This window comes from Spea bombifrons, chromosome 11, assembly GCF_027358695.1.
Source record: "Spea bombifrons isolate aSpeBom1 chromosome 11, aSpeBom1.2.pri, whole genome shotgun sequence".
Taxonomy (NCBI): Eukaryota; Metazoa; Chordata; class Amphibia; order Anura; family Pelobatidae; genus Spea; species Spea bombifrons.
In genome coordinates this window covers 27,805,548-27,829,651 of record NC_071097.1, presented here as the reverse complement: position 1 = coordinate 27,829,651, position 24,104 = coordinate 27,805,548, and the positions used below count along the sequence as shown (strand labels likewise).

Sequence of the window (24,104 nt, the reverse complement as noted above, 5' to 3'; positions counted from 1 at the left end):
AGTGTCACATTATCTGCAGATGGAGGGTAGAGAGGTAGATACTTATCTGATCGCCTTACAATGAACAAGTAACATGCAGGTATTTGTCCCTGGCGCCTGGTCAGGACAGGACAGCAACACAGCAGACAGAGATGGACAATGGTATAAGAATATATACAAACATATACTAAGGTACACAAAGGGCTACTTTCCCTCATCCAGTTAACCAGGCAGAACAGGAGATTGAAATCCCTAGCATTAGAGTGCATTCCACTTATTAAGGATGTATATCCTTTTACTGCCCCTCTACCCCTGCAGGATTGAATGGGTCTGCCTAACCCTCTTTCCCAAATGTTTAATCCAAAAATCCGTTAAAGAGACTGAGCTATGTAAAATTCCCTTACATGCAATGGTCAGATCCAAACACATTGACTCTTGCTGTAGGATGAAATCTGGTAAAAAGAAAATAATCTTCACAGAAATCGAGAAAAAAAACTGTCCTTGCAAAAATGAATGAGTTACCAGTTTACCATCAAAATGTTGAACACTTCCTTAATTGATTTTAGATTGTCACTACAATATACACAGTACAGTATTTGTATTATTATTATTTAACACATTGGAGAGTTAGATTCCTAAAATGATTTTTTGAGATGTCCAAGGGTATTGGTCAGGAATGTTTAATGTGCAAAAAAGTTTACATACAATTACATTATAAACCTAATTACAGTGAAAGCAGCCTTTAGTTTTATTATTCTGCAAGTCCTAGTATTAACAGAACAAATTATCATTAATTAATTCTAGTTGAAAAGGTATATATCGTTTAATTATGACTGAAGTGTTGATCTGGTGGGATGTTGTTGTCCATAAAATATTTCTAATATAATATTTCTAAAGATATGTTTTGTTCTCACTCCAATTTAATATATAGACCCTTTACACGTGAGAAAAAGACATTCCCATGATGATACAAATTGGACATAAATAACTGTACATACACACCACACAAATCCTGTGTTCTTTTATATGAATAGCAGCTGTTTCACTGTACACACAAAACTGGTTCCAATCAAGTTAGATACAATCTTGTATTTGTCAAAAGATACACTTCTTGTTTCATTTGACATTAAAATGATGTATCACCACTAACTCATGTAGCCCACAAAAACCATAAAACAAATGATATGTTTTACTTTGTGACATAGGGAGCCTCCCATTTCCCTTTTGCATTCAGCACCAACATACAGATATCATTGCACTGTAAAAATTCAGGCATAACCTTAAAAAAATAGGCATTGTGTGTTTTGCACAAACAAACCATTTCTGTTTAGATGAATAAGGTTAACTATGACGTATCAGCAAATTGTCAAATTAAGAAAGAGATTTTTAAGATTGTAATAATTCAAGTTTATCCTTTTCTTTACCAGTTCCACAATTACAAGTGTTCCTTAAAATAGCAGATAAAACTCAGGATTTCTCTGAATTACGTTTCTATTTTTAAATTTTAAAGTAATCTAATGCAATATTTTAAACTTCAAGGAAACGAAATAATAATGATTTTAGCAGTGTGATTGTACTTTTAATATTCCAGATAACAATGATTTAGAGGTTTCCTTATCTTGGTTTTGAATAAAACCAGATTCTATTCACTGCTTTTGCCATAAATTTGAAATTGGACAGTAATCTTCGTTATTATTTAGGATTAAGATGAAAATGTAAAAGGTGCACTAATCACTTAATGGACTAGCATTAAGGAAAATCTGGATTCATTTCGCAGGCGAAAACCTAGTCAAGATTTACGAAAACCTTGTTCAGACAAATCAGTTGACAGAGGGTGATTCCTATGAGTAGAAATAGAACATTTATATATGTGACAAGCATTAAACAATTTCATGTGTAAATGTTATTGTCATCTGCATATCGCTATATCACTATATAAAAGCTTGTAAAAAAAGCTTGTAATAAAAGATATATATATATATATATATATATATATATATATATATATATATATATATATATACTTTTGTTCGTTCCACGAAGAATTAACATTCGTATAATTTATATATATTTATACATATATATTTATATATATATATCTATATCGATATATATAGATAGATAGATACTTTTGTTCGTTCCATACAGAATTAACAGTCTCATATTTAAATATATATATTGTTGGCGCTATATAAATAAAAGATAATAATAATAATAATAATAATAATAATAATAATAATAATAATAATAATAATAATATACAAAATAGGACTCAGTTACTTTTAATTTAACTTCAAGGTATCTGGATGTAAAAAAGAAACTATTCTACCTAAAAAAAAAAAAAAACGGTAGTGCCTCTTGCTTGTAACAGCAATTACTAATTAATAATAACTGAACAGAATATTGACTTATATACACACAAAATGCCTGTAGATCCCCACGAACTTTTCTTTATGATAAAGACGTCTTACAAATAAATATTATGGTAAAATATACAAAAGCATGGATTTTATAGTTGTCCGCAAATACATTCCTGAATGCTGACAATGAAATCTACAGAATGTAGCCCAGTAACTTATATTTTATTCAAATGTTGTAGAATACTGATATTCCTGTTTATAATGTAATCAAGTATTTAACAATCTATGTTGTCTTTAATATTCATGCCACCAAAACATTATATACATATACATATATATATATATATATATATATATATATATATATATATATATATATATATATCTACATTTGTAAGTATATATAGTTTTGTATTATTACTCTTCCATGGCCTGGGGTTGCATTTATCTGCAGTTACAGGAACTACCCAAAGCTGCGAGGAAGGCCAGACAGCCCCAGAGGATGTAACACTGATAAGAACCTAATTGTTATCAAATATAGACAGAAGCCTGACAATAATGCCCCTGCCCCACATAAAGATAAAGCCGTCACATTCATACTGCCCTATCTGCCGCTCCCCATCACAGACACCCACTTGCCCCAAGAAGCGTTTCCGTTATTAAAGTGAAAGCCACACGATCAGTCCTCAGCCCTCACTGCCTCCATTCGGTACATCCAGACAATAAGGTTTGATACAAATCTCTTTATTATAAGTCAGAACTGGAAAGTGAAACATACAGGCAGGAGGGGGAAAAGCCTTGAGTAACTTACCTTTCCTTGAAGATGCCACTTGATCACTCCCAGTCCACGATAAAGCTGGAAGGAGGTAGGAAGTACAGTGCCGGGTAACCTGCTGCCATGCCCTTTTGTTTGGCTTTATATAAAACCACATCACACAAAATGCAGCCCAACATCAATACTGATATATATATATATATATATATATATATATATATATATATATATATATATATATATATAAAGTCCAAAATTAACAATTGCACTCCAAATGCCAAATTTCTGCCCGGTGCCAAATAACTGCAGCAGTAAATAATATAAAGTCCAAAAATAATTACCGGCACTCCAGGGACTTTGGCAAAGTCCCTGGAGTGCCGGTAATTATTTTTGGACTTTATATATATATATATATATATATATATATAGCCCCAGCATAGTCGTTGAACTCTTTATATGTAAGAAATGGGCCTGCTCCCAAAAGCTTACAATCTATTAGAAAAAAAACGTGAGATTGAATACCTGTGCACAAGTTGGAGTAATAAAAAGTCCCTGATGTGTATTGGAGTCAGGTCGGCTACAGGATTTGTGTATGTCATCTTAAATTAGGGATGGTTATTAATTATGCATTTGCCCGGGTCTTAGTTTTAATGCAGCCCTAAACACGTGTGAGTTTAAAAAAATCAAAATATATATATGTGGGAGCAGTAAGCGTAAAGTTTTCTGTGAATAGCAAATGTACACATATTACTTACCAAGGACTCTTCAAGTAAAATGACAGTCTGATCGCTGTTCTTATAATTTGTATTTTATGGTTATTACATTATTCTTTATTCATAAAATCACCAATATATTGTAGATAATTATTACTTATTATCTATACACTAAACATAACATATGCCCTGATGAAGCTGTTCAACTGTTCGAAACTTTGGCCATTATTAAATATATCAATACATTAACAATAAATTACCTATAATGAATTTTGCGTCTGTGCAACGTCATAACTGATGCAGTGTTGCCCGTGTACAGTTATTCACTACAACTATCATTTTTTGGGGTGATTTGTGTTAAGTAATGCATTATTTCTCGGTTACCTTAAAATCTACATGCAGGGAAAGTTATAAGCCACAGTGGCTTCCTTGTCACTTTTTGGCCACTTCTAAATATAGCACCGGGGAGGAAGTGGGTTTTGGGTTATCTGAGGTCTCAGATTGTGTAATTGTCATGGAATCGTGTTCAGATTCCTCTTTGGTGTGGGGGGCCACAATCTGTAACCTGTCCTCAGTTGCAGAAGGGGAGGGTCCTACAAGCTACTTACCAAGTGATGTTATCAGCTGGTCACTCATGGCTGCTGGAATTTTAATGGCTGGTGGAGTAGTCGCTGTCGTCTTGATTGTGTAGATTATGCTAAATAATTACAGACTGTACAATTATATCTCTTGGGCTCTTAGAGACTGTACCTTCCTGTCTTTTGTTCCTAATGTATCATACAAGGCTAATGCACTTGATATTGTGACAACATTAGATGATTTTGAATACGGTAACCCATCGTACAGTGCTGTGGAATATGATGGCGCTATATACTACTACTACTACTACTAATAATAATAATAATAATAATAATAATAATAATGATAATAATAATCCCATTTACCTAACGATCTAACATTTGGAATATATATATATATTGAATGTAACAGAAGGAATTTCTGTAGCGTATGATGCATTGGATTAAACACAGTGTTTGTCATATTAGTTATTATTGTAGTAGCCGGCAGGCTAAAGCAATACTTTTCACCTGTCACTTCATCCATAAGTGATAGAAATACCCTCTGGAATCCATTAGCAGACTAATTATACTTACACACATGAACAGATATGAGTGCCAGAGGGGGTACTCTGCCCATACAGAGAAATTACCTTTATATGTTTACTCATACAACCCTGCAGAATAAAATGGTACTATATATATATATATATATATATATATATATATATATATATATATATAGAGATATCATGATGGAATATTTTCTAATTAATGGCCAGCACTGTAAATTGCACGCACTGCCCTCTTGTACACAGAAGTCCTATAATAGTTAGATTATTATATTCACTGCACTAAGTGTGTGATTTATACAGGCTTGTTTACTTTGCCCATGCTGTTTAAGCATGTATTATTACTGTGTGCTCTTGGCTAAGCAGATCATATCTCTTCACATGTTTCAAGTGGCATTTTATTTGATCGAACGATAGACAGTTTAATAGCCCCACGGTTCATTGTCTAGCAGTCACATACCTGGGTGGCAGGGTGACACCACTCGCTCTCCTCATACATCTCCAAGTATAAATTACTAATTAGATTTTAATTAGCGTTTAATTACTAATAACTACTTACAATGCAGGAAACAATAACTAAAATGTCAGATTTTAGAAGGCAGAGGTATTGCTAGTTCGGTCATTATGGAATATATTATTTCAGAGATTAGAGATTATAATGTTATTTCTGTAAAGAATAGAAAATTGAGTAGAAAAATATTGTAATAATAATAATACATAAAGTGGTGGAAAAATAATACAATGTATGCGTTATTACAGCTTTTCTTGAAATGTCTAAGTAATCCTGATAACCTAATACACGTATTAATGCCCATGACATCATTTCTAAAATTAAAAATATTTTTTTTGCATTTTTGGAATAAGTGATTTTTGTTCTTTCTCTCTATGATTATAAGGTCTAAATTGCAAACAACGAGAAACACATTAACGATTTATTGCAATGAGGAAACTGCCTGAATACATTCTATTTTATTCATGACGATTGAATACCCAACAGAACAGATCGAGTCCTAAAATAATTTGTTTGCATGTCGAAACAATTACAATACTCTAATTTCTACAGCACATTCGCTTTTAATTAGGACATTTTAAGTAAATCTTAAGCATTGTTGTACTTTTACCTAAAGGGTTAAATCTGCATGTAAAACGACTATGCATTAGAAAAGATCAATCGTTTATTTAATAATTTAAACCACAAAAGATTCATTTCATTTTTGTGACTAAAGAGTTAAATATGCAAGCAAAATCCCCAATGTTTTTATTATTTTTTTTTAAAGATCGGAATTTAAACCACAATAAATGTATTTTATTTTTTACTAAAAGTTGAAATATACACGTAAAATCACCGATGTTAAAAAAAAAGATCAAGATTTTATTTTAGACTTTAAACTAAAAAGGATTAATTGTTTGGTTACAAAAGGGTTAAATCGGCAGGCCTACATCTCCTGGAAGCCAACTCCATGGATTCTTCCTCCCCTTCATAGATTTTCTACAGACTCTTCCGGTAAAGGGACTGTGGGGAGGAGACTTTTACTTGTAAAACTCCAATTAGATGTGTTTTTTTCTCTCTCTCCCGGATAAGGGAGACTAACTCTCCTTAACACTTAGCCATGACGTCATCAGTGGGGGGAGGGGCGTGAGGAGCAGGCAGTAGCCAACCCTTCAGCTAGTCTCTGCTCTGTCTGTAACAAAACCCAGACCACCAGACCCAGGGTAATGGAGGCTATTTAGACAGGAGCAGAAATCCTTGCATCGTTTATCAAAAAAAACATCTTTTCACCATCACAGGAGACTCACACATTCCCAGCAGAGGGGAGCTCTGTCTACTCCTCCCTTCAGAGGATTTATTGATTATTTGTACTTGCAATTAAGTTCTCCTGATGATGTTACCAAGCCCAATCACTTCCACACCTTTCTCTGTCAAAGACATTCTAAAAAGGGACCACCAGGCTCAACAGCAGATATTCCACCACCATCAACCCCAGCAACAGCAGCAATTCAGGGCCCACCTAGCACAGGTTCTGGACCCTGAGTTCTCCTCATGCATGCCAGTAGCTGGAGAGAATTCTGCCTATACAGGTGGGGAGGATAAGCTGCCCTATTTGGATTCTACAGGGGCCCCTGGAGGACATGGAGATATTGGGGTCTCTCCTGAAGGATATGTTCATGGAGCCCTCAGAGATACTTGTGATCCTAAAGAGGAAGAAGAAGATGAAGAGGAAACCCAAAGGGACACTAGTCACAGTAAGTAGATACTGCATTTAACTGCTTTGACTGTTTTAGGGAACCACAAAGGCCAGTATTTTTTATTTTTTATTTCTTGGAGAACAAGCTTTCCTACGATTACAAAGCACAAAAAGTTGGGCTTTTCATTACCTAGATTTTTAACTATGTGATTAATCATGTTACAATCACCAAAAATAGATACATGTTAGAAGAATTGTATTTAAAAAGTAACTTAGGTAACACAAGAGTTACTTTGAGTTATTATAAGGAAACAAAAAATACACCGATTTGTGCGTTTTGGATTAAAAAAAAAAACGTAATCCTTCTAGTCGGGTTGGATAAATATTTGAATGATTTCGGGTGATATTCCTTAACGCGAATAATCGGGATTTTTTTTTTAAAAAAAAAAAAAAAGGAAAATAGTTTGGTTGGGATAAACAAGTGTTTTGTTTGCAATTTTTCAATGTTTCACGAAGAAAACATTTAAAATAGAAATTCTGTAAATTATAAGTGACATCTCTGTATATTAAAATATTGAGATTTTAAATCTGTTTGAATAAAATATTGTAGATTACTAACAGTCGTTGAGGGAAACAGGGTTTTAAGATGTAAACTATGGAATGTCTGTATCTGTATATTTTTAACTATATGTATGTATATATACACCCTATGACAGGCGGTAGTTTTTTTAGGTTTCCTACATATATCACAGTCTATAAGTGATTAGTAGTAACAGAATCATTAGGAGTGTCTCTGTTGTGACTGCTGGTCATAATGCATGTGGTCTGCTGGGAATGTCCTGCTCCTGCAATGAGTGTATATGATCTTTTTATGTGCAGACACTTGCTTTATGAAGAAGTCTCCTGATAGTGATGAGAAACACGAGGACCCAGACAGGCCCAAACAGAGGAGCCGTAGGAAGCCAAGGGTTCTTTTCTCACAAGCCCAGGTCTTTGAGCTGGAAAGAAGGTTTAAGCAGCAAAGATACCTCTCAGCTCCAGAGAGGGAGCACCTGGCAAACAGTTTAAAACTCACCTCTACCCAGGTGAAAATCTGGTTCCAAAACAGGAGATACAAGTGTAAGAGACAAAGGCAAGATAAGTCTTTGGAAATGGGCAACCATCACCCACCCCCACCCAGAAGAGTGGCAGTTCCTGTACTGGTCAGGGATGGGAAACCTTGCATTGGGGGTGCTCAGAGTTACAACACAGCCTACAATGTGTCTGCTAGCCCTTATTCATATAACAGTTACCCAGCCTATAGCTACAACAACAGCCCTTCCTACAACACCAATTACAACTGCACTTATTCTGGAATACCTTCTATCCAACACAACGCAGGAGCAAATCCATTTGTGAACATGGGCAATTTAAGCCAGCTTGGAAACACATCCCAGCCTCAGAGTCACACAGGAACATCAGTACCAGCTTGTCAGGGAACATTACAGGGAATCCGGGCCTGGTAGGACTTACTAACATCCAGAATGAGCTGGGTGGTCTGAACATGACCAGCTCTCCTGTCTATAGAGGACGTTGGTGGGAGCAGACGACAACCTAGCTGCAGGATCCAGCGGATGCAGGACAGATTTGGAGAGCCTGTACAGTTCCATCTGTAAAGTGCAACTCCCATCATCCCCAGACATCCTTTAGAGCTTCACTGGTTGGACTTAAGTGTTGCGTGGCCTTGCGTGGACAGTGCAAACGGTGGATTTTCTGTTATGCAGATAATGTGTATCTAGAACCACAGAAGATAAAGAATGAGACGCATTAAGGTATTATTGCCCCCCTCCCCTCAAAAAAACTAAAAAATACAAAACAAAAAAAAACTCCATTGAACCCTTTGCAGTAAAACCTATTCCAACAGGGCTGAGCTGCTGGGGACAGCAACTCCCGCTGTGATCTGCATTAAATGTACAATTCACTGATGTGTATAGATTCTGTAGGTATATATACTATATTAAATGTAAACTTGGATTAGGATCTGATCCAAAATAAGAGTATTTTTATACATATATATAACGTCACTACAAAAAACAGATCTGCAGGTTAAAAAATGAGATGAAATCTTATCTGTCTGCAGCTGCATGCAGATCACTGACGCACTAAATCCCATTTCAAGAAATACATTTCTGGATATTCTGCAATACGACCTATATATCCTATGGGCACTCCTGCCAGGACATATATATTAGACTCTATTATTACCAGGTGACAAAGTGAGACCCTTCCATGCATTCTTTAATGAGTTGTGGTGCTATCTGTCTATTTTATGTAACATTTTGTGTTTTACATAAAACCAAGAAAATTCACTAATTTACCTTTAGCATTCTATGCTTAAAAGATACACCATACATCTAGAACATTATGGAATCAAAACACCCTATTGCATTGAAATACGATTTTTGTTTGCGCGAAACCTAGCACCTACAGGGTTAAGTAGAGCTACTTTAACATAATGTAATGTTTTCCGTTAACATTAAAGGGACAAGTTGTATAATCTTGCTAGGGTGTTTGGCATAAGCTAACTCGAAAGGTGAATCATTATGGTTATATTTTCAGAAAAACTCTGTGAACCTGAGGAAGCTTTATTAACTCTTTGCTTAACAGTCTGAAGCTCATTGTGTTACAGCTTGTAAAAATAGAAGGTCCAGAAGGTCTACAATTTGTTAATTATTTCTGAAGAACCATCATATCTACCTAAAACAGTTACTATTTCTCAAAAGGGAGCATTTTCTTTGCTTAAACTATCCTTTAGCAATTGTCTCCTTCCCTAGAACTATTAAAATGTGCCTGTTCCTTTAAACTGCACCCCTGATTGGAACCTGCTCTATTTCTTGGATAAATATTAAATATCCTGCCGTATATATATTTTTTTAAATAACAGTTCCCCAATTTTAATCTGATTCTTCCCCTCAACCAAGAGTCAAATGAACAAATACTAACTGTAAAATGTATAGTTATTTTTGTACATAGTACCTTTGGCTATTATAATTTTTTCCATGCAATTGTATGTTTAAAGTATACGTTAAGTGCACTAGAATGTAATTAAAAAAAAACCTAAAGGTGCAATATTTTCACTTCTGTTTGATTGTGACAATTGTTTTGCAAGAATCATAATAAGGATCGCTATTTGTTGGATACTCTAGAAATTTGTGTATATTAATTACATATAATTTTGAAGTATTAAAGAAGAATATGAAATTCCAATTCATCTATCTTTTTTGCCATTGTGGCATTTGTGTGTGTGTTTGATATTCGTATGTTATCTGCTTTGTAAAATTAATTATTAATTTAAACAAATATCATTAAAGAATATTCCAGGTAACACAAATTGAAATTTTTTACTGAAATGTTCAAAACCTCAGTTAAACTCGTGACCTAACAGTTCCCCATGCAGTATTTTTTTCACATAGCTTGTTTGTTTTGGTGCTTTTGTGGATTTCAATGCATATTATTCTTTATTACACTATATTTTTCTTTATTTTGGACAAATATATCATATGTCCTGATGCAAATTTACAGGTTAACTAACTTGTATGTGTGCAAAAGACCTATATATATATATAATTCTACACTGAGGTCCTCCTTCTGGTTGAGGTCCTCCTTCTGGTCCAGAATCTCTTCTTGTTCATTGAGCCTCTCGAAATCCTTGGTTTTGTGTTTCTCTTGTCATTTAGTAAAATGTCTTCCAGGGGCTACTTGGAAAGGGCAGACCTGCCACACTCGGGCTGATTGTTAGTATGCCAAGGAGTGTGAATGAAAAACATGACAAAATAGGAGAGCTCAGAGAGGTGCCATTGTAGGAGCCGGGCTTCAAGTGAAAGGAATGGTCCGAGCTGGTAGGAAGGTGGGAAAGAATAGCTTTTTATTGGATTCAGGAACAAAAGGTGTGTGCTAGGAAGGCTAGCTCCTTAGCAGTAACAAAAACCCCCAAAGAGTCTAGATTGACGTTCCTCTATATCCCCCATTGATTCCCAAACCAAGGTTATTATTAAGCATTCTGGTTAACAGAGGGATTGATAATGTGTTTAGTTTGTTCCCTGTTCTGAGAGGGGAGAAAGAAGGCAGAGGGAGAAAAGGGGGTGGAGGTGGCTGATTAAGAAGGGGTTTTCTGACAAGGAATGTCCGAGCTGGGCTATTCAGCAGGAGGCTGGTGGTTTCAATGAGGGGTCATTATTGCAACATGTCTTGCAATTTCTCTGTGACAGGGAAAAGGAGGGGGGGGGCAGGGAAGACAAGGAAAAGAGAAAGACCCCAATCTGTGCTACTACCAGCGAGTCACAGGCAATAGGGGTCCAGATCATTCTCACAAGTCATATTAAGATTCATTTTTCACTAATAAATAATCCATTATTTTAATACCCATCCGCCAATTCTCAACTGTCGATGGATAATTTAAATATTTATAAAGAAGATTCGAAAAAGAGATACAGAGTATCATGTAAGTGGGTTGTATTTAACCCATACAGTACTAGCTGCAGGGAATAGACCAACACCGTTTTGTATTTTTTATTTCTTAACCTGCCCCTAAAAGGGTGGATGTCTGGGCAAGACTTAAGTCAAGAAAATGATGCTGTGTTATTAATTTTGCCTTGGGCTGCTTTTGTAGAGTAAAAAACCTCTTCGTTTATTTGACTTTTAAAGTAATATTGTAGCTGAGTTCAAATCTTCAGCATATGAAGGATTTCTTAATAAAACCTTGTCACTGATTGGAAAAGTAGCATTTGTTATTAATTCAGAGAGTACATAAAAAATATAAAAGGGATTTGAACTAAGCAAACCTTGGTTTCTCAATTTGGCACAAAATGAAAGTCACATATTAGATCATTTTTATAAGGTCCAATCCAGACTCACAGCGCTCCAGAGTAAAGCAAGGGTGGTCGCCGACCAACTCTATAAGAAAAAACATATGTGATTGTAATAGTGGCAACTGTCAGGTAAGGTTGGATATCACTGTCCAAAGGAGTGAATGGAGAGAATTACAAAAGGCAATGGACTGAAATCCCGTTGTCCGAATAAGGCATGTATTATTTTCTCAAACAAATGTAATAAAGCTTAGCAGAATAACAGTTTGACAATTATTTCGAAAATTTACAAAAATATCATTGTAACCATATATTTTCTATTGCAGTTTCCACAGACCTTACTAAATAACAATAAAGAAGATATCACATTTTTTTAATTAAATAATTGTTGTTTTAATATGCCTCCAAAAAAACCTATATATATATATATATATATATATATATATATATATATATATATATATATATATATATATATATATATATATATATATATATATAGAAGGTTAGTACAGCAGTGACTGATGTTTTTCAAATCTCCGACATCTGACAGATTTATCTCCAGCTCTGTGGCAGGTGTCAGGGCTGCCATTTAAAACGTTTATTGTACATCAGAAAGAAGACATTTAAATGTCAGTTTCAATTAACCTATGAAAGCAAAATCATTTTTAACGCAAAGCAGTTTTAAGGTAAAAGTGTATTTGTCAAATGTCATTAAAACATTGGGATGTTAAAGGATTAATAAAGTTGGAGTCTGTATAATTGTCTCAAAGTGAACACACACACAGATCTGATTCAGGTTGTTTTAGCCAAATCAATGTAATAATCAGGTTTTTAATTGATTTGGTCTTAAAAAGAGTTGCATACCCCTCACACACCCATACATTTTTTTTAATTCAACCATTGGAGTCTATTGACTTTTAGAGAGGGGGGGCTTCTGAGAAGGCCTCACAAATAGGGGGCTTTTTTCAGATTAACATTATGACGCATAGAAAATTCCTGTTGCAAAAATAACCTATTCTGAGTCAAAATTGTACCAACTTAACAATAAGAATAATTTGTTTTGAGTTATTGCTACAATTCAACTTAAGGTTCAATCTTTCATAATAATAATGAGCTATTAGGCTTTTTAATAGTTAAAGTCAACTAAAACTTTTTTTAATAACAGCTGGCAATTTCTATACTTAATATTAATGTCCACCAATTTTGTTCATATTTTTCATGTAAAATCTTCATATTCCCCAAAAATAATAGATATTACCACACTAATACTTTAATTTCAACATTTTTGGAAAATGTAAATAACACTCTTCATACTAAAATATGTTTCAAAATGATGTGTATTGTTACTTGGCAGACATCAGGGCATTTAAAACAGTACTACTGATATAAGTCAATTTACCTTGTAAACTAATAAATGCTTTTGTATTTGACACACTTGCTCCTAGTTTAAGTCATTGCTTCCAATGCTTACCATCATTTATAGAGGGGTAAATACAATGCGAATTTTGTTTTCCTGGTAAAGAATCTGCCTACAAGCATTCAAATGTTTCATGGAAAAAAAGAGAATGTGGCCAATATCCATATTATTATATATTGTATACCTGAAAACAAAATAAATGGGAGAATATAAAACAGCAAATATTCAAAATATAGAAAATGTTTAGAGCCAGAGAGGTTCGGGTTACCTTATGGACAAAATATTGTTTATTTAACAATATCTTCCAATTCAAGGCAACTAAATATCTTGCATGGTATCTACTGAAAGATCACAGACCACATTTTACTAATACAGGGATATTATAGGTAATTGCTGTTCCTCCTTGTAAGAGTTATTCAAAATATTTTACATTTAATGTCTTATCTTTTAATACATGTATATATTTTTATTTTCAATGTTGATCTCACATCGCCTTATATCTGCAGTCCCTCATACAATATTTTATTTGCATTAAAAGTAGCCTTGTAAGTAACAAAAATATTGAAAATAGGGAAGAGAGATTATCTCTAAAAAATCATTAGTTGGGACTTATTACATTTTACACAAGTTATTTGTGTTTAAAAATGGTCATACCAACGTGAAATAATTGTATTTGTTGTGATAGGTTATTTATATCAATAGCTCTCACGATGTTAGTCAGAAAGCGTTATTATATCCCACAAAGTGTAATTATACAACAGCATAATAAAGTCATCTTTATTGTACTGTATGGCACAAATGGTTCTGGAGACCAGGCAGACCATAACGTGTCTTCTCCGAAGGTTTTTTTCGAGAAGAGGCAAATCTTGATCTTTTAAAAAGCTGCAAGAAAGAGATGGGCTTTGGTGCCCGTAGACTACAAATCTTACAAATCATATCACGCTCACCCAGGTCATGGACTTTCAGAACCATTATTTTAATTATTTTAACTTATATACACAGAGTGCACCCTATTCAGGCTCCTTGGCATTTTGTCATCAGGAGAGGTAAACAGATGCAGTCACTGGGTTTACAGAAGTGACTATATATATATATGTATATATATATATATATATATATATATATATATATATATATATATATATATATATATATATATACATATAAATGTTACATATTAATAAATACAGTGTTGAACCTCACTGGGCTCTTACCTGTGTCTGTAACTATGGGTGGATGTCTTACATGGAGATGAGTGATTATAAAGATGCCCTGCGGTTCAGCTTTGGTGTCTCCAAGACAAACCAGTTCCTTTTATCCTATATCAGGTAACATTCTGAACTGTGGTACCTGCAGGAGTACTGGCAGCAGAATGACACTCCCTAACTAGCTGTCTTACCACACATGAATCACCATTAAGGCATTCTAGAGTAGAGTTAAGGAATTAAGGCCATTTCTAATGTGTTTCTTGAGAAGTGTAAACAATCAGCTCCTTCCTCTCCCCATCTTCATCCCCCAACAAATCTGTGTTACTTCTGCTTTTCCTAGTGGGGACATGTTTATTGTGTGAAGTGCCACAAACATCCTTTGATTGTACAGAAAGAAGCTGGAGACAGGGTGGCTTTGAGAATTCCTACCTGACTGCTGAAACACTTAAGATTGTATCACTTGGGGTTTGACTTTTTCATCATCTCATAACCTCCACCCAAACTATTGTCTCCTACTCTTGCACAAGAAGATATGGGAGGATCTTCAAATGAGATACAGCAAAATTATATTCTCAAAATGTATGAGGAGTATTTTAGGATTTTTTCCAAAATAAAAAGGTTAAGAAGGAAGATATGAAAACCCCCTTATATGGAAATGTATTTTTTACCAGTTATTCTGTGATACAAGATCATTATCATATTGTAGCATCCTGTCTCATATTATGCCAGTTATAGAATTATTTTACTTATGATTTCTACTACCCACCCATCCAAGATGGTATAGAATTTAACTATTTTAGGTCCACATTCCCATGCATTAAGCATGCTTACCAAGTTAATTAGCTTGCTCAAAGAAGTTGAGAGCTGTGAATTCTAATTCAACTATACCATATACACTACATTCTGTACAACACTGGAGTCTTTCCAACTTAGATGATTTCCACATGATTTGGACACCATTATAGTTTACGGTGGAGTGTTTTGTTCCTTTATCATGACAGCACAGAAAATGGACTTGGCCCTTGGACATACTGGACATAAACCCAGGCATTCCGTTTCTCCTGAAAAACGTTACCTTATTTCGCATAAACAGCTATGATATATATATAATTCTCCCAACTCACAACTAATTTGTAACCCTTTATCTGAAGCTCTTTGAGCAAAAGTTGTGCAATTAATGCATCTCCATACTCCAACTGATGAATCCACAGAAGTCCAATTAATATAAACATATGAAGTTTATTGAAATGATAATAATAAAGCCAATGGAGAGAAGTTATATTAATTAGACTTCTGTGGATTCATCAGTTGGAGTATGGAGATGCATTAATTGGTCACACTTCTTTCTTCATTGCTGGGAACTGGAAACACCATCATTTTGCACCCAGCATTCAATGTTCAAGGCACCATTGTGGGATTTTTGCTCAGGTAATGTGACCAACCACACTGTGTTTTTCTATAAGAATGCAGAAGTAACCGATGGAGTTTCGGAAGGAGGAATTTCGCATTGTGAATATGGCTTTAATTGATAGAAAAGGTGAGTGAAATGTAAAGACAAAGACTAGTTCATGAAGAAGGATACAAGATGGAGAAGGGTGAAAGGGAAATATATAATAATAAAGTGACATAAAAGAACTTGGGATAAAAATAGAAAAGAGGGAACTGAAAATGAAATGGCTGTTGGAATTATGAGAAGAAGAGAGGGCATTGAGGCTGGTAAAAAGAGTAGGATAAATATGTGAAGGGAGGTAAGGGTTTGGAGGAGGGGAGAGAAGGAAATAAAAATGTGTTAAGCTCTAGAGTGGAAAGAAAGAATGTCTGAGCTTCAATCAACTGTGACTACAACTTTAATAATTCAATTCCCTTTCAGATGCCTCCTTGTGCAGGCTCAATATCTGCTGGATGAGGAAGCAACAGAGCAAGTTTCTTCCCAGGAAATTTCCTAGTATTTCGATATGCCAGTTCAGTCCTGTTGGCCATGGTCAGGTGTGCAGAAGTCTTGGCTTGCTCAAAAGTTAGCATAAATAATTAAAGAAATGGACAACAAGCCACTATCCTGTTGTGGACTAGGTCCCATCATGGTCCTCTAGCTAAACGTTGTTTCAGCATGATGAGAGAAGTTATCTACAGTACATGGTGTGCCAGAGGTTGCCTATCCCTAGTTGATGCCCACAGGCAAGAAATCTGTTATCCAGTGAGAAGTGCTATTTGTTCTTGTGATTTCCTTAAATCAATAATCTTGTTAAGTGATGTTCCCATAATCAACAAATCTTCCTGCAGTCTAATATTATTCACCCTTAACCTGTCAGATATTAAGAAACTTGGAGGGTGGAGAACATGGCCCCACACATAGAACCTGAATCATTCAGTTCTGTCATATGTGCATTAGCTAAGACCTCTTCGACACTACTAAAATTGCTGATGATTAGTGAATTAAAAGAAGGATATTCCTCACTAGAGCTTGAGAAATATAACATAGGAGAGCCATAATTATAGTTTCCATTGTTTGTTTGTGACTGGTAAAGATCTGTTAATATTAAATATCATCATGCTATTGCACCTTTAAATTGTTGGACAAAACACTTCCAACAATAACTAATTAGAACGTATCATTCTCTATAATTTTACAGGACAAATTAGTATACAGTAGTCACATAGAAATGTATTACATACCATACTGTATAATAAGCAAGTATTGCATCTATATTTAAGTTCCTTATTTAACATGTGTATACAATAAAGCAAATTCAAGTACTTTAATTAGTTTTTTTAACGTATGCAAACCTGGTTATTTATTCTGTTCACTTGAATGCATAGAATAACTAATCATGGACCTCATTAAAGGCAGAATTGGAACCCTCCTGGGGTAAATTCGGGTGATGTGGGGCTGTTAGATGACAGTGGGTCACGTTCCCCCTGGCTAAAGAAAACTGTCCCTTATGGATACTGTTGAAGCTATAGTGTTAAGTGAATTACTATTTACATTGTTTCTGAGCACAAGATAAAGATGAGACACAGAATTAGCAGCATTGTGAACTAGATGGGCCAATTGGCTCCTAATAAAAATCAAATGTATTTTAGATAGCAGTCTCAGTCTGTGAAAATGTAAAATGGAAATCTCCACTGTGGCGTTTGCTTTAAATATAAGAGATGATTTCATTTTTATTCCTTGGTTCAGTTTTTGTTCTTTAAACAGTGTATAAAATAAATAAGTAAACATGTCTAGTTTTCCCAGGGCTGAAGACAGATGCAGTGATATATGAAGGATACAGGCACCAAGTTGGCTAGAAAGACCAGGGAAAACAGTTTCTGTTTGCTGGTGCAACCATGGAAAAACATGAATCTAAACGTATTAATCAGAGGACAGAGAACAAGCTCTGGCAGACCATGGAAAAGAGAGGTGGAGTTACTGCATCTCCTGATTTTAGACCAGGGGACATCAGGAGATGTTATTGTCTCTCAACAATCAAGTTTCAGATTAACTGCTTGTGTATTGAACTTGAGCATCTCATAGAGATTTATTCACAGAACCATGACTTACAGTTGACCTGAGATGTCACATTTAATTTTGCAATCATAATCATACATACCGAAGAGCCAATCATAGTAAGTTTCTCCTGTCTGTAAAGGACAAAGCTGGACCTACTTAAAGCATTGGTAGAACTGCTGAGAGTTCTTCAATAGCTATTCTTTGTGCAGGGTCAAACCATTTGTTGTTGCAGGAGAAAATGTCCACAGGTCTTGCATTTTACTGGGCAAGCCACAATAACACAAGCCAAGCCATATAGAGACTCGGCTTACATAGCCAGCATATAAATCAAGTTGACTCACCCTTTGAAGACAGAGATCCAGGAAGGCCCATCGTCAAAGGGTATCTTTTTACTTCCACTCATCTACAAGGTACGGTTTAGTAAGGAACCCCCACATTATTAGTGCTCTGCAAAATCGGTAGGAAGCCAAGTAAAAAGTGTATAGGTTCGCAAGGGATCAGGGCTCTGTGGTCATTTCTCATACAAGAGAGAGACAAGAGCTTTCAATGACTGCCATACACAACCAATGCAGAGATGAAGCACATCACCCACACAAAGCAGAAACCTAGACATGTCTACGAACACCAGTAGACAGATGCTCTGTCAGGCAATCTCGATCTAGACAAACAGTCCTTACATTAAAATAATTCAGGATAATGTAAAGGTCACAAGAAAACAAAGTAGCAAAGCCTAGGTACCAACCAAAATTTAGGGATCACAGTTATCAGGCATGTATGTACAAGCTAACATTAATGCCAAGAGATCAATCAGAGCATGAATGAAAAGTAATAGAAACATGTCAAAACAACTAATCACCTACTCAACTGAAGTAATCGTCCCCTACAAGATACAAAAAGGGCTACCAGGATACAGGAAGCAGAGAGCAACATGGCTGTGTTTAGCTCCATTAATGTAAAGACTTTATATAAATATGTTCAAGTTTTCAGCTGAGATACCTTGTACTGATACAGAGGAGTAAGTAGGTACTGGCTGGCTAGTACTATTGAGTTCCAAGAAAAACCTAAGTCTTGCATTTTGATGTAATAACAACTCACACAAGATGTGATTCCAAACAAGTCTAATTCCAAACAAAATGTAGCAGGATACCTATCCTGGCCTATATGTCTATACTGTAAATGCCTTAAAAATATAAGTTAAAACCTTTTAAATAGCTTTAACCCTTCTCTTATGCTGGAAGTAGTTATCCAAAGATGTCCATCTTCATATACTAGCTGGTGCCGTGCTGGATTATGTCACACAAGCCCTAGTGAGTGGATAAAGATCAGGGTTATTGTTGATAATAATGGGGTTCTGCACAATCTTTCACTAGTGGCACTAAGCCAGATGAACCTGCCTTAGTGTGATGAAAGCGGGCATCTCTGCAGCTGCTAACATAGACAGAGCTTTAAGATCATTTTCATGGGAAATTGCTGGGTTTAACTCAAAGTCCCCAGGAAGCAACATTTCACCTAGCGATTACTGCCCACTTTCCACCTACAACAGTTCCAAGGATGAAACGCTGCCCCCCTCATCAAAATCACACCCCCATCCATTATGCTATATCACTCTCTCCTGCTCTCTCACACATTTCCACCATCAGGGGGTACAACGAATGCTGGCTTTCCAGGGGGCCTGGGAAAAAATAATTACAATTTGTCTGTGCCATATTTGTCCTCAAGAAGCTTGTCTGTGGCATATTTGTCCCCAAAACGGCTTGTCTCCGTCACCTTTGCCCTCAAACAGCTTGTTGGTGCCCCAAACAGGTTATATGTGCCATATGGTCCTTCATACTACTTGCATGTACCATCTTTGTCTCCAAACAGTTTGTCTGTGCCATCGTTGCCACAAAACAGTTTGTCTTTGATTTTTTCTGATGGAGGCCCTGCTCTCACACTCACACTCATGCTTTCACACACTCTCTCAATGTCTTCCTACATAATCCCTGTCCCTGTCTCCTTTCCTGCATCTCTGCTTCTTTTCTAGCCTCTTCTTGTTGTTCTGTCTTCTTTTTTGTCCTTCTCGTCCTGTGTCTTGTTTCTTCTGTCTTCTTCTGACTCCCTGTGAATCTGGCCTTGCGGAACACTTCTACAAAAGGGTGGGACTTCCAGGCACACCATGTAAAGGACTGCTCTGTAGACCACATCCCATAAAGTCTAACTGGCACTGGCCAAGGCCCTCCACATGGCTAGTCCTGGCACTGAAAGAAACTAGGAATGTTCCGCAGCCAATCATGGGAAGTTTTCAGGCATGGTCATATTCAAGCACTGTGTTTTTGTGGTCTGTGATATCTATTGGTGTGCTGGTGGTGTGCAGATGACAAAGAAAAAGCATTCTTATAAAGACCTCCACTATTCTGGTATCCTTACTATGATCGAGGCCACTAAGGTAAGCCTGAGCTTGGGGCAGTTGCTGTATTTCAACATAAAAGACAGTCCTGACAAATAAGACCAAGGGAAGTCACAGTATGATACTGTAGGTTGGGTTGAGGTTGCTATTGGCTTGGCAATTTGTTATAAAGGTTTTCAGGAAAAAAGGATATGGGCATTGACAGTGTTTTAATTTAACTGGAGCATCACAGGTATGTGGAAACCACGTTCACCTGGAGGAAAACAAAGAATAGTTTGCATACTTTCATATATGGCTTGTATGGGGCATGTTTACTAAAGACGAAGTACTTTCCAGAACTAAACTAAAAATATTTTCATTATGGAAATCCAATCACGAGAAGATGTGACTCTCTCAAGGTTTGTCTACTTTAATAATCATATATGATATATGATGTTTGGTGTAAGAAGTGACCCTATTAATCTAGAATCTACATCACTAGTCAGGATGGCTACTAGGGGAGTGCTGGAAGTGGGCAAAAATGTCAAATAATAAGAAGATTATTATATACAAGTATTTATTAATGTACAGCTATTGGAATGTTTGAATACAGAAGCAGTTCTTCTTTTAAAAGAATGATTCAGAAAAATGAGGAAATATCTATAATAAAAACATTAAATTATTTTGCGCTGCCGACGCTATAGAAATCTAGAAATAATAATAAACATGTATCTGAAATATAACACATTCACACTGGCAATGATTCAACATCACACATTCAGATAGGTCTATCTTCCACACTCCAATGGGACCTCATCGCTCAGTGGAGCCCAACATTGGGGAGCTCTCAGTAGGTGCAGTTTGATGCTTCACAGCGGCTGCAGGAAGCTGCCATCTTGGAAACTGTTCATCGACTGTTAAGAACTGATTAGAGGTACAGTGAGCTCTCACGGAACACTGCTTTTTGTCAGAAATAAGTTGTCTGTCTAGACAGTGGTGAATGAACACCACTGACAGAAAAAAAAGATAGAGATAAAGAAAGCACGTGACAGACAAGGAGCAGAAAGACAGCTATATAAAGTTATAAACACACAGACTCAAACAACTAACAGGAAGTTTCACGCTCAGATAATATGATGTCATATCTATGTACTCCATCTCTGAAAGACTTGTGGTGCCTGGTCTAGCATGCTATGGAGACTGCACAGGCTCAGCACAGACCTCCATAGTGTAACTGTACCAGATGGAGAGATAAGTGGTCTTGGTTGTAACTGGGCCATTGAGCAGTAGCACCCCGAGGAGCTAAATACGGTAATAGTACTAGGCTGACTAGGGCCAATCTACCCTGATCATGAGGCAGGGCAGCTGCCACCTTAGATCTACCGCCCATAGCCTAATTGGCTTAGGCCAGAATATGCTACGGGTCCTTGTAGCTAAAGGAAAACATGGTCGATAAAGAGTTGAGGAGCCATTAAAAGGATACCACCAATGAATAACCCAGAGATCTCTCTGTTGATATGAATAAAGTCTTTCTTTTTTTTCAATTCTTGTATCGAACAATCCCTGACCACACATTTTACACATTTGTAGTCCATAATATATTTTGTATTATTATATCACTTTCCCTTGCCAGACCACCACATGTGTCTGACTATTTAAATTTACCATAACTCCCAACAGTCCTTGTTTCTGCAGGACAATTTTGATTTTTAGACACTGCCTTGGGCAGATGTCTCCCTGCAGGCAGCGGGGAACATGAGCCACTTGAAGAGAATCTCTGATCTCCTCTGACTGGGTCAGAAAGCTGTAAAACCAATTGAGGTCTGTGCTGTTGCAGATCCCACTCGGCCTCACAACAGCTGAGCCACGACCCCTGAGGTGGCTTCTTGGGTAAGGTTGGCGGGTGGCCACACCCATTTCTATAACTGACCACACCCACTCCCCTGTTATTATTATTATTTCATATTACTAATTATTTCTCTATAAACCCCCCAATGTTTTCTATACCACTGGACCTTAACAATATTTGTTTTATTATAAATAGCTGTTTATTTTTGGTATGCCTATACAAAGTAAAGGAAGCAGTGCATATATTTGTATTAGAAACCCATGTACAGTATTTAACATGGAAGCCGTTATCTTACAAAGGAGGTTTCATGGGAAAAATAACACGTTTCTTTGAGCTTAAAATACAGTGATGTATAAAGTAATGTGCATTAGCATTTAATAAAACCTTATTCCATTTTGTTGCAATAAAATTGCTAACAAATCTACAGAGCTGTTGGTTGTCATTGCAGCCAGACCACACTGAGCTGATTCTTTATGGGAATGCTAATGAAATCCTGCTTGTACATTGAAATCCCCCCCCCTAGACTTTTATTAGTCAGAGTGTCCAGCTGGTATTTGATAAGGAGTCAGGGTGTTTGGCTGGTAGAATAGGGCACGATAACAGAGCTAAAACACATACAAATGACCAATATGACTGAGGACAGTCATTACTATTGCGTGGTAGTGTTTCCTACAGCATCAGCTCTTGCACATGGGATTGAGAGGACAAACCATATGCCCTAGTGGGTACTGGGTCAATGGGAGTGGAGTTTGCCATAATCTCTATTGAACTAATAATACAACAATATAATTCGTACACAATGTTATTTTTGGCCTTTTTTAAAGAACAGTATAAAAACTAATAACATTATAATAAAGCAGTACCATGGAAGGCTTAAGTCTTTCTTTTCAATAAAATTATAGGTGATCAGTCAGAAGCAAGAGCAACTATATGTCTTATATGCTACCTATAAACCCCCACATTTTGTATCATTTAATGCTGTTTATGGTGAATGTCAAACTAAATCCCTGCCAACATTAATACAAGACAATCAAGGTCAAAGTCTGCGCAGGTCACATATTGGATTTAGGGCAAAAGCTTAACCACACTGCCACCTACTGCTCAGCAGGTAAACTGCACTAAACCACACAACATTGGAGAAGTAATTACTTATCTTGCAAATTATGTTTAGTGTGGACAGTAACTACGGTATATATAAAACTCTGTGGTGCAAGAAACAGAGAGACAAAGGTTATTATACGTGTATAAACTCAGAGTTAATATGATTACTGCAGAAATTATTAACTGGCATAATTCAGAGTTATTGGCATAACCATACACAATCAATGATTAAGCTTTGCCTAATGTATACTTTTAAACAGAAATGTATTATGATTAATAATACATAATTTAACGTTGCAGTACATGGTGATAACACCAGTCAATGTTTTAAACACCCATGTCTTCTTCATTCTGTCTTAGCTTAAAATCCCTGAAAATACTTGCACCTTAATTAAAGTATGAGCATGTAAGAGACTGACTGAGAAGGATCATTACAAGCTTCACATTTTCCTGTGATGAATGTTAGCCGGACCATCTGAAGATGTTTATCCAAAGGGAAATTTGATCTCTATTCTACTTAATCATCACTGAATACTGATTCTGATTCTGGAAATTTATCCAGCGTAATAACCAGTATATATAAAAATGTGATTTACAAAATTTGCTGTTTAACGAAAAAAATCACAGTGCCCCCAAATGCCTATAATTTGTTGATGAATAGAATTTTAAATAAATATTTTATGGA

The 24,104-nt window shown here is 35.9% G+C and overlaps 1 protein-coding gene across 1 annotated transcript; it reads left to right on the top strand.

Moving 5' to 3' along the window:
- Positions 1-6,585: 6,585 nt before the first annotated feature.
- Positions 6,586-8,994, top strand: NKX2-3 (NK2 homeobox 3). The gene is made up of 2 exons (XM_053450434.1): positions 6,586-7,200; positions 8,022-8,994. Exons 1-2 carry the CDS (start codon positions 6,837-6,839, stop codon positions 8,645-8,647), a joined length of 990 nt encoding a protein of 329 aa, XP_053306409.1. The 5' UTR covers positions 6,586-6,836; the 3' UTR covers positions 8,648-8,994.
- The last annotated feature ends 15,110 nt before the right edge of the window (positions 8,995-24,104 follow it).